The sequence below is a fragment of the Dryas octopetala genome, chromosome 5 (genome assembly GCF_963921425.1).
Source record: "Dryas octopetala chromosome 5, drDryOcto1.1, whole genome shotgun sequence".
NCBI classification, from domain to species: Eukaryota; Viridiplantae; Streptophyta; class Magnoliopsida; order Rosales; family Rosaceae; genus Dryas; species Dryas octopetala.
Window position 1 is genome coordinate 10487373 of NC_141370.1, and position 19051 is coordinate 10506423.

At 37.0% G+C, this 19051-nt stretch overlaps 3 protein-coding genes and 1 pseudogene across 3 annotated transcripts; all 4 read right to left on the reverse strand.

Annotated features, from left to right (window-relative positions):
- Positions 1-5027: 5027 nt before the first annotated feature.
- Positions 5028-6785, reverse strand: LOC147284190 (putative mannitol dehydrogenase). Its single transcript, XM_086245452.1, has 5 exons — positions 6666-6785; positions 6439-6552; positions 5772-6285; positions 5510-5663; positions 5028-5341 (listed from the first exon to the last, which is right to left on the reverse strand). Exons 1-5 carry the CDS (start codon positions 6761-6763, stop codon positions 5136-5138), a joined length of 1086 nt encoding a protein of 361 aa, XP_086101578.1. The 5' UTR covers positions 6764-6785; the 3' UTR covers positions 5028-5135.
- A 2899-nt stretch (positions 6786-9684) lies between these two features.
- LOC147284191 (putative mannitol dehydrogenase) lies at positions 9685-10700 on the reverse strand. Its single transcript, XM_086245453.1, has 3 exons — positions 10212-10700; positions 9983-10136; positions 9685-9890 (listed from the first exon to the last, which is right to left on the reverse strand). Exons 1-3 carry the CDS (start codon positions 10383-10385, stop codon positions 9685-9687), a joined length of 534 nt encoding a protein of 177 aa, XP_086101579.1. The 5' UTR covers positions 10386-10700.
- LOC147284192 (putative mannitol dehydrogenase pseudogene) lies at positions 10401-11102 on the reverse strand (annotated as a pseudogene).
- Positions 11103-12811: 1709 nt separating this feature from the next.
- On the reverse strand, positions 12812-17054 carry LOC147284193 (putative mannitol dehydrogenase). The gene is made up of 5 exons (XM_086245451.1): positions 16937-17054; positions 16509-16637; positions 13650-14163; positions 13400-13553; positions 12812-13234 (listed from the first exon to the last, which is right to left on the reverse strand). The coding sequence occupies exons 1-5, from the start codon at positions 17032-17034 to the stop codon at positions 13029-13031; spliced, it is 1101 nt and encodes a 366-aa protein (XP_086101577.1). The 5' UTR covers positions 17035-17054; the 3' UTR covers positions 12812-13028.
- Positions 17055-19051: the final 1997 nt, after the last annotated feature.

The following is a 19051-nucleotide window of genomic DNA, read 5'->3' on the forward strand; positions in this document are numbered from 1 at the left end:
GAGAGATCATTTCCTATGGATACCACCTTAGAGGTCACTGATTTCCAGGCTGCTACTGGACACTTCGAGGATTAGAAACTCGATGACATGGATATGATCGGCGCTTGTGCCGTATTTATTTTCTGAATAATGTTTTTTTATTTGGATTATTTTGGTGATTTATGACTTGGATTATTTATTTTTTTTGGAAAATTTGGTTATGCTCGAATATTATTTAATTCAATTAAGTTATTTTCATACATGTGATCCATTGAATTAAATTTATGAATAAGCATGTTTTGTGGAGAAGTTTGTTGTCTGGCTGACAGTGCTACTACGCACACCATACTCCAAGATCGGAAGTATTTTTCAAACTTATTGCCTACTCATACCTCTGTGACAACCATATCAGGCCAATCCAACCTGATAGAGGGTCATGGCAAAGCCCATTTTATGTTGTCCAATGGTACCGAATTTACCATTAATGAGGCCTTATATTCTCCATGTTCCAGAAGAACATTGTTGAGTTTTAAGGATATTCGAGCCAACGGTTATCACGTTGAAACCACTGAGGAAAATAGAGTGGAATATCTTTGCATAACCTCCAATTTGTATGGCCAGAAGCGTACATTGGAGAAATTGAAATGCCTATCGAGCGGTCTCTATATGACCACCATTAGATCGATTGAGGCAAATCACATAGTTAACCAGAAGTTAACCAATTTGAGCAGTTTCTTGCTATGGCATGACCGGTTTGGACACCCAGGTCAAAGTATGATGCACCGTATCCTCAATTCACCACACGGGCATCCCCTTACTAATAAGGATCTTGTGTTTAGTGACACACTATGCCAAGCCTGCTCGCTCGGAAAGTTGAATACTAGACCATCATATGCAAAGACTAGTAAAGACTCTGCCCTTTTCCTGCAAAGGATACAAGGGGATATTTGTGGACCTATCCAACCACCATGCGGACCATTTAAATATTTCATGGTTTTGGTTGATGCATCGACAAGGTGGTCACATGTTACACTATTGTCCACAAGAAATGCTGCCTTTGCTAAACTCCTCGCCCAGATCATTAAATTGAGAGCTCACCACCCGGATTATCCCATAAAGTCCATAAAACTTGATAATGCCGGAGAGTTTACATCGAAAACTTTCGATGATTATTGCATGTCCCTTGGGATTGATGTTGAACATCCAGTTCCCCATGTTCACACCCAGAATGGTCTCGCAGAAGCGTTCATTAAAAGATTACAAATGATCGCACGAACCTTGGTTATGCGCACCAAGCTTCCAATTTCTGCGTGGGGCTATGCAATCTTGCATGCAGCCATGTTGGTCCGGTTGAGGCCCACTGCTACCCAACCTTACTCTGCGTTACAGCTGGTGACTGGGTACGAACCTGACGTTTCGTACTTACGCATATTTGGGTGTGCAGTTTATGTGCCAGTTGCGCCGCCACAACGTACCAAAATGGGTCATCAACGAAGGATGGGCATATATGTCGGTTATGAATCCCCATCTATTATACGCTTTTTAGAGCCCTTGACAGGCGATCTCTTTACCGCCAGATTTGCAGATTGTCACTTTGATAAGACAGTCTTCCCGCCGTTAGGGGGAGATAAGAACGTCACCGTTCCTGAAGAACGACGTGAATTGACGTGGAATGTCCCCACTATGTATCATCTCGATCCTCGAACCGCACAATGTGATAGTGAAGTGCGGAGAATTCTAGATCTACAGAGTGTAGCTCATAATATGCCAGACGCTTTCTCTGATCTAGCTAAAGTGACGAGATCACATATACCTGCTGCAAACGTGCCTGCAAGGATATCTGTCCCCGAAGGACGTGTCGTCCCAGATGGACGAGGTACGGCCATAGCGGCTAACCAGTCTTATGTCCCTGCCCAGAAGCGAGGTAGACCACTAGGTTCGAAGGACTCTTATCACCGGAAGAGGATAAATTTGGCACAAACGAGTCTTCTTGACATCGCAATCTCAACCGATCCATCTCACGAAATAGTTCCGGATTATGGGTCTGTCCTGGAAGAGACGGTGTTGGGGGACGCTCCAACATCTGAACCCACTCCCGAGAACAGAGAGATCTCTATAAATTATGCATGCTTAAGTGAGCTCTGGAATCGAAACGAGATTATCATCGATGATATATTTGTATTCGCGGTAGCTACCGCAATCATAACTAGCGATGACATCGAACCTCGCTCCGTTGATGAATGTCAACGTCGAGACGATTGGCCAAAATGGAAAGAAGCAATTCAGGTCGAATTAGATTCCTTGACAAAGAGAAAGGTGTTTGGGCCTGTCGTTCCTACACCTTCCCATGTTAAACCTGTAGGATTTAAATGGGTATTTGTAAGGAAGCGTAATGAGAAAAACAAGATTGTAAGATACAAGGCTCGTCTAGTGGCGCAAGGATTTTCTCAACGCCCTGGGATTGATTACGAGGAAACGTATTCTCCCGTAATGGACGTGATAACGTTCCGCTACCTTATCAGTTTGGTAGTTTCCGAAAAACTGAGTATGCAGCTTATGGATGTGGTCACTGCTTATCTCTATGGGGATCTTGATACAGAGATATATATGAAAGTTCCCGAAGGACTTAAGATACCCGATGCAAATAGTTCCAGACCACGGAACACGCTCTCCATTCGTTTGAGGCGTTCACTATATGGATTGAAACAATCCGGACGGATGTGGTATAACCGTCTAAGTGAGTATTTGATCGGGATGAGATATGTGAATAATGATCTATGCCCTTGCGTGTTTATTAAGAAAACAAGTTCTGGTTTTGCTATTGTAGCTGTTTATGTCGATGACATGAATCTAATTGGTACTCCTGAAGAGATCAAGGAAACCGCTAAACACCTGAAGTTGGAATTCGAGATGAAACATCTTGGGAGAACGAATTTCTGTCTCGGCCTGGAGCTCGAGCACCGTGCAGATGGAATTCTAGTCCATCAATCGAATTACATCCAGAAGATGTTAAGGCGCTTTAATGAGGATAAAGCGAAGCCTTCTAGCACACCTATGATCGTCCATAGTCTAGATCCTAAGAAGGATCCGTTTCGTCCCGCAGATGATAACGAAGAGATATTGGCACCAGAAGTCCCATATCTAAGTGCAATAGGCGCATTATTGTACTTGGCTCAATGTACTAGACCGGACATCTCATTCGCTGTGAACTTGTTAGCTAGATATAGCTCTGCGCCAACACGCCGCCACTGGAATGGCATAAAAGACATTTTCCGCTACCTTAGAGGTACGACGGATATGGGCTTATTCTATCCCTATGCATCAAGGAATGGATCGAACCCCCTCGATCCTGGGAATGATGCCCGCCTTGTTGGATATGCTGACGCAGGGTATCTATCAGACCCGCACAAGGCGCGTTCTCAAACTGGTTACGTCTTTACCATTGGGAATACAGCAATATCTTGGAGGTCAACGAAACAGACCCTTGTTGCTACCTCTTCGAATCATGCTAAGATTATAGCCCTTCACGAAGCAGTTCGTGAATGTATATGGTTGAGAGCAGTTTCCAAACATGTTCGAAGTACGTGTGGGCTGAATTTCACCACTGATGAACCAACGATTATCTATGAGGATAATGCCGCTTGCATCGAGCAGATGAAGACGGGTTTCATCAAAGGAGACAACACCAAGCATATTGCACCGAAGTTCTTCTTCAATCAACAGCAACAAGAGCATCAGATGATTGAAGTCAAGCAGATCCGATCTCAAGACAACCATGCAGACCTCTTTACCAAGTCACTACCAAAGTCCACGTTCTTGATGCATGTTCGAGGTATTGGTTTGCGTAGATTGGCTGATTTACCTAGTATGTAATCTTCAGGGGGAGTCGACATCAGGGGGAGTATCCCGAAGCATACTCACTTAACCATCGTGTACTCTTTTGTCCTTCGTCCAGGGATATTTTGTCCCACTGGGTTTTGTTACCTGGCAAGGTTTTAATGAGGCACATCTTGGCATGGTCACCCTACTCATACTACATCATGAAGATGTGTTGATCTGATATATATGCATTTGCTCATCTTTTCCCTTCGACCACGGGTTTCTCCCATTGGGTTTACCGGGCAAGGTTTTGGTGTAGCAACTCTAATGCACCCCGCTCCCATAGACATACTATTTGCCTATGATCCAGAAGATATGACTTCACCTACTTTCGAGGTTCTGATGCGACTACTCCACACTCAAGCACGTTGCACTCTTTTTCCTTCGACCAAGGTTGTTTTTGTTCCCACAGGGTTTTTATTACTTGGCAAGGTTTTAACGAGGCAACTTAGAAGCGCATAGCAGAGACAACACTAATAACATGGAATATCCAAGGGGGAGTGTTGTAAATATATTGTTATATGTGGCTATCCCTGTAATTAGTTGTAGGGGCATACTAGTAAATATACAAAACCTAGTAAACCCTACTTCTATATAAGGATATTTATAACATGAATAAAATAGACTGATGATATTCTCTCTGCCTCCTCTTTTCCACAAACCCTAATTTTCACATACTTTTACAACAGAATTTAAATTAATGTCGTCCTAAGGAATCTGTATATTCACGTGACCACACCACTTATGAAAATAATGATATATATTTCTTCGGATTGTAAACGTTAGAGTAATAATCTTAAAGACTGTAAAGATCTTAGCGAAAATTGAATCAATGTTGAGAAATTATTTTTGTAATCATCTTGCCCATTTTAAATGCGATTTTATTGCACTTCTGATACTAGGAAGTCTAGAAAAGTACTATAAACTGAAAACATACAAGTGATTTGAGAAATAACGTTCTCGCTCTGCTTCTTATATATGTAATTTAGGAGATCCCTGTGATTCTGGAGGCAATAACCTTCTGAATAAATTGGAAAAGCTGAGGTTTCTAATTCAGTTTAGAATGTCTATGCCAACAAACTAATCAATCCATTTATTCGATATTCAAAGTACATGTATCCTATCACATTATGTTCAAAAAGTGACCAAATGTACGTAGGCAAAATAGACAACAAACACAAATTGTGAGATTACAAAAACAGAAATTGTGAGACTACAAAACTATAGTCGATTTTTTCTTCAAGTCTCGTCATTGATCCAGTTCGAAATGAAAAAAATTAAGAGGGAGACTTTAATGTGTTTCCAATGTCAACAACAAATCGGTATCTAACGTCTCCCTTGCCAAGACGTTCCATGGCAGTGTTCAAATAATCGATAGGGATAATTTCGATGTCAGCTGTTATGTTGTGCTTGGCTGCAAAATCAATCATCTCTTGTGTCTCCTTCATACCTCCAATGCCACTACCAGCTACAAGCTTCCTTCCTATATATAGTTAGAAAATAAATGGTTCTTAATACACAATCGGCCAATATATGCAAATGCACAACACAACAATGATTAGAAACAATGGGAAATTAGTGAGGAAATTGGAAACAAATGTCAACAAATAAATCCTACTACTTCTCGTAGTTACGCCATATATATGCGTACCCATAAGCAAAGGAAAAACTGGAAGCTCAAGAGGCTTGTCTGGTGCACCAACCAGGACAAGCTTTCCATGAGACTTCAACAAACCAATCAAAGGCAACAGAGGGTGGACTGCAGAAACTGTGTCAATGATACCATCCATTGTTCCCATTGCAGCCTACAAAAATCAACCAAACAACATTAATTAGGCCACACATGAAAATCAACCCACTTAATTAAGGTTAGCATATATGGATCAAGGAAACTAGTTCAAATTTATAACCACCTGCATTTGATCTTGATCACGACTAACTAAAAATGAATCAGCACCAAGATGTCCAATTGCTTCCTCTTTCTTATTAAGGGAGGTACTAATCACTGTGACCTTAACCCCCATGGCCTTGGCAAACTTGACGGCGACATGGCCTAGACCACCCAGTCCAACCACACCCACATGCATACCAGGCTTGTCAAGTCCAAAATATCTCAAGGGGCTATAAGTTGTAATCCCAGCACATAGCAGAGGAGCAGCTTCATCAAGAGGTAGGTTGTCTGGAATACGAACTATAAAGTGTTCGTCGGTCACCATAATGTCAGAGTAACCTCCATATGTGATGGTTCCGTCATGGTACATGCCATTGTAGGTGAGTACGAATTTGGGGCAGTAATTCTCCAAATTGTTGGCACAATCATCACAAGAATGGCAAGCTCCCACAATGCATCCAACACCGACCTTGTCTCCAACTTTGAATTTTTCTACTTTGTTGCCTACCTCTGTCACTATACCAACAATCTCATGCCTGCATTGCCCAATTAAGTTCACATAATTTGGATAGTTAAATTAAATGGATACCCATTCAAATGGATGATTAAAAGAAGTTACGCCGGAGAATTAATGAGAGGCTGCCTAAAAATGTTGATTCCTAATTTACTATATTGACATGAGTACGTACCCGGGAACCATAGGATAGGTAGAAAATCCAAGTTCATTCTTGGCAAAGTGAAGGTCCGTATGGCAGATCCCACAGTACAATACTTTGAACACCACGTCTTTCTCTCCAGTTTCCCTGCACCCAAATCAGTTCAATAATTAAGAAACTGTGATCTAGAAAATCATAAATAAATAAATAAATGAAGCAAGAAATAGATGGAAAAGATGGAATATATAATTAGAAATAACCTTCTTGAGAATTTGAAGGGAGAAAGAACACCAGATGAATCTCTGGCAGCCCATCCAAAGGTCTTCCTGGGGTGTTCTTGCTCTGGAGATGTCACCATTTTTTCTCCTGTGATTAACTTAATTGTAAGTTATGACACGCACCTGCTGCAGCTAGTATATAAGATGAGACCTTAATTATAAGATGGAGATCGAGTGAGAGTGTGAAAGAGATTGAGGGAGTTTATGCACAAATATATAGAGGGGATGTGGTTGGCGATTTGTAAGTATTAATTAGTAAGTTATCAAACGCACCTGCATCGATCTAATAGTTAGTATATTTTTTTTTTGGTCAACTAATAGTTAGTATATATATAGGAGGACTTTTAGTTGTGCCCCATCGAATATTCGAATTGCGTTCCTTTTCATGCCATCATGTACATGTAAAAATAATCAAGATGTCTAATAGTCATGAAACGCACATACATCGATCTAATAGTTAGTATATATATATATATATATGATGGTGTTACGGTGGGCTGACGTATCGGGTGAGGTAATACAAACTCAAAGGAGAATTAAGCCTTGTGTAACCGCAGAGAGAGAAAGAGAGAAGAAGGAGAGAGAGAGAGAGGGTCTGCTGTACGAGTGTACGTCATCACACTGCGTAAGAGCTTACATACATAAATTTTTGTTTATTCTATTTGAATACATAAATCTTTGGTTGTTGATTCTAAAGAAATGGTTTGCAAAAAGATTGATTATAAAGAAATAGCTTTTTTTTATCAAGTAGTTATTAGTCTAGTGGGATTTAAGAAAAAAAAATTATGGGTACATCTTAAAAAATATGGATATGTATAATTGCAACACAAATATACTACTAAACAATAGTACCCCTATTTTGACCAAATAATTAGCAAAACAATAAGTTAGTACATTTTAATTGTTACCAAATGTGTATTTTTTGGTCAAATAAGAGCAGATGTATTAAAACTTAAAAGCCCAAAAGGCAAGCTCACAACACATAAGCCCAAAACCTGGCAAAAACCAAAACAAGGGCACAACCCATCAAACAAACAAAAAAACAAGAGCCAAAACGACAACAAAATCTCCCAAAGCTAGCACTAACCAAAACCCACAGCCAGCCATCCAGCCACCACAGCCTCATCACCGCCTTTACATTACCTAAGAAGAAAGTCTTGCTTATCTATCCATGAAACCCAAATCCATTACATAGTTGAGAAACCAACGATTACAAACACACTGCAGTACTCCACAGTCCACATTACCAAACAAAAAAAGTTGGTTGTCAATGTTTGGTTTGACACCCTTGACTTTGACCTTTTAGGGGTGTCAAAATGTTGAAGCCAAAATCTTGTTTGTATTTGTTAAGAAACAGAAGTAAGAAAAAACAGAAAGGGTTAAATACAAAATCCACGAACTTTACAGTGAATTTCAATTTGGTCCACTAACTATAAAAAGTGTCAATTTGATCCACGAACTTTTCAAGTTGTACCAAAGCAGTACAAATGTTAACTTTCATTGAAAAATTTAATGAAAACTGGTCATGTGCACAGCCAGTGACCACATTTTCAAAGGCATTTTAGTTCGTCCATCACATTTTCATGTGATCAATTCCGTTAATTTTTTGATGAAAATTAACATTTGTACTAGTTTGATACAATTTGAAAAGTTCGTGGACTAAATTGACACTTTTTATAATTAGTGGACCAAATTGAGATTCACTGTAAAGTTCATGGACCATTTTTGTATTTAACCCAAACAGAACAAGTATAAAAAATAAGATAAAAAAACTGTCATGAAAGAGAAAAGTTGCCGCATGAAACATTAAAATAAAATAAAAAATCATTGAGATTAAATACCAAATCTGATTTTTTTTTTTTTTTAATGAAATAGAATTTTATTATAGCTCAATTGGAACTGCATAAGAAGATTTATCTTGCTACAGGCACAACAAAGAAATAGCAAAGAAATAAACATAGCATAATTAACGAGCTAATTAATCTATGAGCTACTCAATTGGCTTAACGAGAAACATGATCTATATATAGAGAGACCCCCCTACGCGCCTAATAGGAAGTCAATATCATCTAACTAATGGAAGAAATGATACCATGCATACACATAATCAAACAGCTGTATTCAAAAATTTCTCTATATATACCACCTCTCTAATTAATGGAAGTAAGGTTCACATATAAAAAAGCTAGTGAGTTCCAAATTTATTACAAAAAACGGTACAAAAATGTAATACCCAAGTATATATTTTTGTTCAAATAATTAGTTTAATAATATTTTGTCCAATGTGTTTGAAAGAAATCCGAACTCCGATCCCCAGAGAAGAGAAGCATTGCCTTGAAAACAATAAGCTAATATTCTTTTATAGCAGCCAGACAAAATATTATTATGTCAATACATATTTTTTAAGAACATTCGCTTTAATTTGCAGCCACAATAAGCACCATTATATTAATTATTAGGTGATTCAGTCATTTTCTAGAGATATGTGATTCAGTCTTTTTCTAGACATCAAGATAAATTGTGACTCACTCCTACAGAGTTCCTAGTACTTATTATAGATGAAGAGATTGAATGAATATTTATGAGTCTCTTTAAATACTTAGCCCATTCAAAGGAAAAAATTATTGTATAAAGCCATCAAATGTGATCTCTTTCTCACAAAATATATACATGTGATATCCACTTTTATACAATAAAACCCATATACAGACTCGCAATGCTGGACTAGCAATAACTGAACAATTAACTACTATGCATACAGGCTAGGGATTACAAAACAAAGACAAACTAAAACCTCACCTGAAATTTGATTCCCAAATAACAAAATCATTCCATTTATTCTTTTATTTAAGATACCTCCCATCATTCCATTTATTCTTTTATTTAAGATTCGTCCTATCACATTCCACTGATAGTGCGACGAAAGGTCTACAAAACACAAGCAAAAAGAAAGTTTTAGACTGTTTGGCTGATTTAAGATCCATCTGTTTGGCTGCAAAAGTTAGGAGGTAGACTTCAATGTGTTTCCAATGTCGATGACGAACCGGTATCTGACATCTGCTTTAGCGAGGCGCTCCATTGCAGTATTCACGTAATCAATTGGGATAACCTCAATTTTAGCAGTTATGTTGTGTTTTGCTGTAAAATCAATCATCTCTTGTGTCTCCTTCAAACCTCCGATGTTACTGCCACCCACTATCTTCCTTCCTGTAATTGCAAAATGAAAGGTTTGTTAAGAAACGATAATCTACTTCAAATGCATGCACATCATAATGATCATGAGTATATCATATGCTCACCCATGAGCAGAGGAAAAATGGGAAGCTCATGAGGCTTGTCTGGTGCACCAAGCAAGACAAGCTTTCCATGATACTTCAATAAACGAATCAAAGGCAACAGAGGATGGGCTGCAGAAACTGTGTCAATGATACCATCTATTGTTCCCATGACAGCCTACAAAATCAACAAAACCAAATTAATATACCAATTACTCATCAAGAAATAAAACTTGTTCGATCAAATAATCACCTTGATCTGATCTTGGTCACGACTGACCACAAACGAATCAGCACTAAGTTGTTTGATAGCTTCATCCTTCTTATTAGGAGAGGTAATGATGACTGTAACCTTAACCCCCATAGCCTTTGCAAACTTGACAGCACAATGGCCCAGACCACCTAAGCCAACCATACCCACATGCATACCGGGTTTGTCAAGTCAATAATATCTGAAGGGACTGTAAGTTGTAATCCCAGCACACAGCAGAGGAGCAGCACCATCAAGTGGTAGGTTGTTTGGAATACGTATTACAAAGTGATCGTCGGACACCATGATGTCAGAGTAACCGCCATATGTGGTGGTTCCGTCGTGGTATTTGGCACCGTAGGTGAGTATGAATTTGGGGCAGTAATTCTCCAAATTGTTGGCACAGTTATCACAGGATTGACATGATCCCACCAAGCACTCAACACCAACCTTGTCCCCAACTTTGAATTTTTGTACTTTGCGGCCTACTTCTGTCACTTCACCAACAATCTCATGCCTGCATAATCCACCAACAGCTCAAATTACTAAAAATGTTCAGTGTATTGGTATGAAAATGTTTACTTACCTGGGAACCAGAGGATAGGTAGAAAGCCCCCACTCATTTTTGACCATGTGAAGGTCCGAATGGCATATCCCACAGTATAATACTTTGATCGTCACGTCTTTCTCTCCCGTTTCTCTGCAACCAAATAGGTTCAATATATATTAGAGAACAAATCAAAAGCCGAAAAGAATCAAGAATTAGATTGAGAAGATGGAATAATTAATTAAAGACCTTCTTGAGAATTTGAAGGGAGAGAGAACACCAGATGGATCTCTTGCAGCCCACCCAAAGGCCTTCTTGGGGTGTTCTTGCTCTGGAGATTTTGCCATTTCTCTCTTGTAGGTTTTAGTGTAAGAGTGTGAGTCTCAAGTAGTGATCCTGAGGGTAGACTAATTTATATATATGCATTGCCACTTGTCCCATTGACATGTCAATCGCTTAAAATCACCGTTTCGACTTGGCAACACGAATGGACTCCTTTTCATGCACCATGACACCTTTGGCTTCGCTTCCATTTGTACTCTTCTCCCTATATATTCCTTTCTTCCCTAATTTGTTTCTCACCAAAAATAGAATGCTTCTTACATTACATTTTCTTTTCTCACAATTCTTCCTGTCGGTTAAATCTCCCCCCCACATGCCATTTTTGTTTTTTCGCTGAAATTGTAATCGAACCTTTACACCCAAGCAACTGTACTTTTCATGTAATCCTGGTTTAGTCTGTTTTGACCCTTCCTACTTTCCTAGCTCATCTTCTATCGTTTTAATTGCCTCTCGAATTGAACCTCGAAACATGCGCACTCAATATATGTGCGTGTTTGAGTAATCTGCCTTATAAGAAATTGTTCACATTCACACCTATCATCATGCCGTCCACTTAGGTTCGAAGGAGAGAAATTTTACTGTAACAGTGATATGGCTGATTTGGTATTCAAACCCAATAACATGATGGTACGTATATATATATATATATGCTTTTATATTTCATCATATAAAACTTCTTCCAATTTTAAAATAAAACCTATCTCATGAGATGCTAAATCAGTCTTTATCCCTATTATAGGTAAGTTTTTTTCCAGTTCGAAGTATTGCTAGTGTGACAGTGACGTGGAGTTATGTGTAGTTTTAAAATTGTGACAAATTTAATTTGTGTTATTTATAAAAATTATTAGGTATAATCGTTATATCGCCACGTGATGTAACCGATTCACATATAAGGATATTATATTTTTAGGCTATAATATTAATAATGTCCAAACATATAAGTTGGTTATACCATGTAACAGTGTATCAGTTATTCTAAATAATTTCTCGTTATTTATGAGGACTTTTAGTTGTGCCGGCCCCATCAAATTGCGCTCTATTTCATGTCACCATGTACATGTAAAAATAATCAAGACGTCTACACTCTACAAACACTACAAAATTACATGGATGTTCTAAAAAATCATCAAATTATGTACATAATTGCTATGTAAAAAAATATGTATATATATATTTACTATAGCCTTAGACGTTGTCAAATTTCTTTTGTAGCCACCACAAATTAAATATTACTTTGTGGTTCTCTCTTAACAAATTTTCTCTCATTTGCTTGAAAACCGTGGTAAATTTGCACTATCTACTAGGCATGTAGTAGAAACGTAAACAAGGCAAACCAAAAGCTCATCCCAAATTTAATTTTCAAATTAACAATTCATTCTAATTATTCAGTGGGAAACGTTATCCATAGTGTATTTTTATGATCGAAATCATTCATTTTTTAAATAATTATTTGAAGATCGTTTCTATAAAAAAATCAATTAAATCGGAAATCGTTTGGTCATATGATCGTTATCAAATAAACAAACGCTGAATCAAATTGTTATCAAAATCATCTTATTTATTTTATCACAGTTACATAATCAAACGATTTACAATTTGATTAATTTTTTGTAGAGATGATCTTCATAGTTAAATATAAAAATAAACAGTTCCGATTATGAATTTATATTGCAGAATAAGAATAATAAAAAAGAAGGTCGGTGGAGAAGATAAATTGAAAAAGGTAAATAGCATTCCTCTTATTCAGTTATTCTAACTTCAAACTGCTATATTGTGTGAAGGAAAATACAACATTCAACCCAAGACTAATTGGGAATAAGTAGAGATCGAGACCCAAAACCTATTATTTTCCAACGTGGAACAACACACTTCTTATTCACCTTTGTGCTCATATGTGAAGATGAGTTCACAATAACATACAAAATTTAAATTTAAGAGACAGACTTTAATGTATTTCCAATGTCAATAACAAATCGGTATCTGACATCTGCTTTGCTAAGACGTTCTATGGCAGTGTTTACATAATCAATTGGAACAACCTCGATTTCAGCTGTTATGTTGTGCTTCCCAGCAAAGTCAATCATCTCCTGTGTCTCCTTCATACTTCCTATGCAAGAACCAGCTACTATCTTCCTTCCTGTAATTTTCAGTATAAACAAACGGCTGTCAATACAACAATCATCCAATTCAAATCCACAGCTAAAAATGTACATGCTATGAATATATATCAACATATATATATGTTCCACACTTCCACTATCCCAATGATAAAAGTAAGCTATATATATTGTGATATTCTTACCCATGACTAAAGAAAAAACTGGAAGCTCAGGAGGCTTTTCTGGAGCACCAACCATGACAAGCTTTCCATGAGACTTTAACAAACCAATCAAAGGCAACAGAGGGTGGGCTGCAGACACTGTGTCAATGATACCATCCATTGTGCCCATGGCAGCCTACACATATATTAATCAACAAAAATGAGTAACATATATCTCTTAATTAAGCTTAATCGAGTACTTAAAGGCCTAAGTTCGACAAGTAATAATGACCTGCATTTGATCTTGGTCACGGCTGACCAAAAATGAATCGGCACCAAGATGTTCAATTGCTTCCTCCTTCTTATTAGGGGAGGTACTAATGACTGTAACCTTAACCCCCATAGCCTTTGCAAACTTGACAGCAACATGGCCTAGACCACCCAAGCCAACCACACCCACATGCATTCCAGGTTTGTCAAGTCCAAAATATCTCAAAGGGCTGTAAGTTGTAATCCCAGCACATAGCAGAGGAGCAGCACCATCAAGAGGCAGGTTGTCCGGAACACGGACTACGAAGTGCTCGTCAGCCACCATGATGTTAGAGTAACCGCCATATGTGATGGTTCCGTCATGGTACTTGGCACCATAGGTGTGTATCCATTTGGGGCAGTAATTCTCCAAATCGTTGGCACAGCTATCACAAGATTGGCAAGATCCCACCATGCATCCAACACCTACCTTGTCTCCAACTTTGAATTTTTCTACTTTGCTCCCTACCTCTGTCACTTCACCAACCATCTCATGCCTGCATAATCCAACTCATATTTAGAGTTTAAACCTCTCCGTCCCTTCTGCCCTTCTTTTGTCCAAAAGGAAATACTGAAATCTTTTTTACTGTTATCTAAATGATTTAATTAAAAGGTACTCTAAAAAGTACACCTAATTAGCTTTTATATATATTCATTTTGTAATTGAGCCAATTTCTTTCTATGACATCAAAATAGGCTAGAAAAATGCTCCTTATTGGACACTCCACTTTACAAACTAATTACAATTTGACATGCATATAATTTTTTTTCGGCGTATTAAAGAAAATATTATTCAATTAATGTCAAAGAAAAAAAGCTAATGATCATTGTTTAAATCAATTCATATAAAATATTGTGATTGACTTGAGAAGAGTAATAGGGCCGATCATTGTTTAACTTTTAATATATCCTTAAAAATGCATAGTGGTTATAGGCAAGGAAGAAAATTTCGAAATTTTCGGCGAAATTTCGCCGAAAATTTCGTTTTTTAGGAAGGGGGAGATTTTATCTCAATCCCATAATTTCTCGGCAAACTTTCGATTATTTCGCCGAAATTTCGCTGCCTAATTACGTGTGTGGCCGTCTTCTTTTCGCGAGATGTTGTCGAAATTTCACCGAAATTTTGACGAAATCTCGGCGAAATTTCATTTTTCAAAGCAAATTTTGATCTTCACTTTGTCGGAGGGAGAGGAGGAAGAGATCCGGGGTCCCGAGATGGGGAGGAAGAGATCCGGGGAGGGACCCATTGCCGGAGGGAGAGAAGAGATCCGGGGAGGGAGAGAAGAGATCTGGAGAGGGAGATCGGGGAGGGAGAGGGAGGAGAGATCGGGGAGGGGGAGGGGGGAGGAGAGATCGGGGAGGGGGAGGGAGGAGGAGGGAGAGGGAGGAGAAATCAGGGAGGGGGAGGGACTGAGGGACTGAGAGAAAGAGAAAGAGAAGGTCTGCAACTAAGCACAGATCCTACATCAAACAGTTTGTTATTGACTGAGAACAGAGAAATGAAAGAAAGGAAGAAAGAGAAGTTCACGGGGTAAAGGAAGAAAAGAACACTTGTAGTTTACTATTTACCTTTATGTGTAATTGTGTATTATTATACTATTATGATATTATCCATCAATATCATGATAAAGGAAAATCATCTAATCTTTCCAAAAATACAAGCTGACTTTTCTCCTTCTTTTACTTTTACAAGGAATACATCATAATAAGTTGAAATAAAAGTATAGATTAATCTATTTCAATATTGTTATTTCCTATTATCTTGAATAATTCTTTTTTAACATTGATTTCTCAACTTGTTTGGATATATGTTGTTTTACCACTTCATCTATGTGTTGTGCCTTGCAATATATCACTAAAACTAGGCTAACTTAAGAGAAAAAAAAAAAAAAAAATTTAGGGTTGATTGAGATTTGAGACTTTTGGGCAATTAAAAAGAAAAAAAAAAGATTTGGGGTTTCTTTTAGCCGTTTTGGTATTTCGTTTAGTTATTTTTAGACCCTAATACAATTTTATATAAAACATAATTAAAAATACCTAAAGGGCCTAAATCCTCATATTCTATACCATATCTTAAACAATATAGAATATATAAGATTTAGTGTATAAATTATAGAGTATAAAGAATATTAAAGTGTATGGAGTATATTGAGTTTAGTATTAGGATTTAGTCTATAAATTATAGAGTATAAAGAATATACTAATTTTATTTATTTATTATACTAATTTTATTTAACAGTATTTGCCTCCATCGCGCATTATATTCACCTTATATCACATAAAACCTACCATATAATTTGGTTTCTTCAATATTTTTTATTAATGTAATAGATAATATGTTAAATAAACATATGGTCAAGTTTCATTCAAAATTTCTGTATTTTGATAGCAATTTTTGTCGTTTTTGTCTAATTTTGTCTAATTTTGTCGAAATCGAAATTTTAACCGAAATTTCCGCGAAAATTTCCGTCGAAAATTTCCTTGAAAGCGAAATTTTACTCCTTGGTTATAGGGTTTTGTTTCCCAACTGTTGTGCTCATAAGTGTCGTTGAATTTTGTTTCTATTGATGTGATTTTCTATGCACCTCGATAGCTCTTTCTAATCAAAACAAAAAGTCAACAACAATTTAACTAATAATTTCTTTTTTTAAAAGAAGTATTAGAGGATCGAGTAGAGGCACTAATTATTATCCGACTGTTTTTTATTTATCAATTTTTGGGCCCACACATAACCTTATTAATTTATTTGGTAGTTGGTAGTTTGGTACAAAACATGAGATAATAGTACGTTGGTGACGAGAAAAAAAAAAAAAAAAACAAAGAGTAAAGATTAGGTACGTACCCGGGAACAAGAGGATAGGTGGAAGAGCCCCATTCAGTAGACACCCATTCATTCTTGACAATATGAAGGTCCGAATGGCATATCCCACAGTATAAAACTTTGAACGTCACGTCTTTCTCCCCCGTTTCTCTGCAACCAAATTAATCAGTTCCATCAATTTCAGAGAACAATTAATCCAAATTAGAATCCCTTCCTTTTGATGTGAAAGCCTCTATATATGAGGCTGATTGTTTGGGTCTTAATTGCTAGGCCAAGTGTAGTGTCTGGTTAGTTGTGTGTTATTTGGCTGTAAAGCCTCTATTGTACCCAAAAAAAAATAAAATTATAAATATATCAAGGAGGAAATGAATACCCAGATAAACAAAAATAAATAAATAAAAGAAGATGGAATGAGCTGAGGTGGAGAAGGTAAATTAATTAGTAATAACCTTCTTGAGAATTTGAATGGAGAAAGAAGACCAGATGAATCTCTGGCAGCCCAACCAAAGGCTTTCCTGGGATGTTCTTGCTCTGGAGATTTCGCCATTTTCTCTCTTTTATAAATTTGTTAAGAGTGTGAGTCTGAATTAGAGATTGAGGGGCTTTATGCCATTTATATAGAGAGATGGAGAGAGAGAGGGGCTTTGGTGCAGGGTTGGGATGACGCATTGCATGAGCAAATTGGGGGGTCAGAGAAGGAAATATCATGATGTAAGACGTAAATTCATATTGCTGACTGCTGACTGCTGAGTGCCTGCTACTATGCTGGAAATGGAATCTTTTAGTGAACCGGTCAATTAAACCATACCAATTAATTTGGTGTGATCATCTAACCTATAGCGATTGGACATATGCCAATATTTAATCAAATAATTAGGGGTAGATCTAAATTTTAATTATACTTTAGACAGGAATCTAATATTTATTTGGAAACCACTTATATATATAGAAAATTTGGGTTAAATACCTAATCCCAATAATGTTTTAGAAAACCAGTAAGATCATATAATTTTTTGGTTGGGCTACTAATTTATGGAGTTAATTTTCAGAATAGGTCACAAACTAACAACCAGTTTCTATTGGGCCTTATTGTTGACGGATTTGCCCTTTGGCCCATATCTGACGGAACTTGAAATTCGTTAAAATAGTTATGTTGTGATCGTCATTAAAATATGACTCTTTTAAATTGGGTCGTTTGGCCGCTTCTTTTTTTTTCTGTTTTCGTTTGTGATCGTCTCTCTCACGCAAATATTCTCTGCATTTTTTCGTGCAATTTCTGGAGATTTTGATGTGAGTTTGGTGAGCTCGCTTGGTTGTAAAGGTATGTGATCGCTCTCTGTTTTTCTTCGTTTCTTTTTGCTCGTTTGGTTGTGCGATTTTGTGAATTGATGCTGTGTCAATGTTGAAGTTTATTGTAGGTTTTGATTTCGCATGTAATTTAGGGTTTTTCATTGATTGTTTAGACTTTGTGATCTTCATTGTGAGTTTGAACTATGTTTTTTCTTCAAAATCTGAGTATATGATGAAACTCACAATGAATTATTTGTCTGGATTATGTTTCTTCTGAATTTGTGCTATTATTTTTCCTAGGGTTTGAGTTGTGATTTTTGTTATCTTTGTGTAACTTTTGAATTTTTTCAAGTTTTGTATATTGTTTAATTTTGGACTTTAGGCTTGGCTCTGTTTTCCCTTATGTATTTGATTTGATTACTATTTCTCGTTATGTATGTTATTGTTATATTATTATGGTTTCTGCATTAGAGTTATTATTCTGTAATTTTGGAGTTCAGTCACAGCTTCTAATAATAAATTTAGGCATTAATAGTAGTGTAATTTAGGCATTAATTATGGAGCTCAGTCACAATTGCTTATTACCTTCTAAGTTCAGTCACAGTTTTTATTAATTATTGTTTTTTTGTTTTTAATCTTAAAGGTGATGGAAAATTTCATAATAGGACGTTGTTGCTATGGCTCAGACATTTTCATGGTTAAGTTGTCTATGACTTCATCGTTTGTTGATATAACTAGTAAGGTTTGTTTGAGGTTTAACTTGAAGTTAAGACTTTTTAAGTTGAGGTATGAACTTGTTGGGTGCTCTAATTGCTTTTTGGACTGTGATGATGATTTGCAACTTATGTTGGCATATGCGGAAATATCAAATAGTAAATCTGTGGATATAGTTGTAAAAGATTTGGTTTTGGAGAATGAGATTGAGAATTTAAACAATAATAGTGTTATGCTTCATAAAAGTGCTTCTTCATCTACCAGTGTAATTTCTACTGATGTTGAGACTGACTACAGTGAATATTATGGCAAGTATAAGAGTTCCAAATCAATGGTCTATTTGTCAAATGAATGGCAGCAATATATTCATAGCGTTGGGCAAAAATTCGAAGGCGGTGTTGTGGAGTTTCGTCTCAAGTTGCTGAAGTATGCTATGGAAGTTGGTTTCAAATTTAAATATGTAGCTAATGATAAAAAACGTGTCATTGCGGTTTGCTGTAAGCATGAATCTGATGGATGTCCATGGCGTGTGTATGCTTCTATAGCTTCTTCAAATCATT

Bases quoted from the DNA above. Each gene is read 5' to 3' on its own strand.
- LOC147284190 (XM_086245452.1), bottom strand. From the start codon at position 6,763: ATGGTGACATCTCCAGAGCAAGAACACCCCAGGAAGACCTTTGGATGG. The intron at 6,286-6,438 runs GTACGTACTCAT...TGGGCAATGCAG, and splicing joins ACCTATCCTATGGTTCCCGG to GCATGAGATTGTTGGTATAG. The intron at 5,342-5,509 runs GTACGCATATAT...AACTATATATAG, and splicing joins AGTTTTTCCTTTGCTTATGG to GAAGGAAGCTTGTAGCTGGT.
- LOC147284191 (XM_086245453.1), bottom strand. From the start codon at position 10,385: ATGCATGTGGGTATGGTTGGCTTAGGTGGTCTGGGCCATTGTGCTGTC. The intron at 10,137-10,211 runs GTGATTATTTGA...TTGATTTTGTAG, and splicing joins GTGACCAAGATCAGATCAAG to GCTGTCATGGGAACAATAGA. The intron at 9,891-9,982 runs GTGAGCATATGA...TTGCAATTACAG, and splicing joins CATTTTTCCTCTGCTCATGG to GAAGGAAGATAGTGGGTGGC.
- LOC147284193 (XM_086245451.1), bottom strand. From the start codon at position 17,034: ATGGCGAAATCTCCAGAGCAAGAACATCCCAGGAAAGCCTTTGGTTGG. The intron at 13,554-13,649 runs GTCATTATTACT...ATATATGTGTAG, and splicing joins GTGACCAAGATCAAATGCAG to GCTGCCATGGGCACAATGGA. The intron at 13,235-13,399 runs GTAAGAATATCA...TGAAAATTACAG, and splicing joins AGTTTTTTCTTTAGTCATGG to GAAGGAAGATAGTAGCTGGT.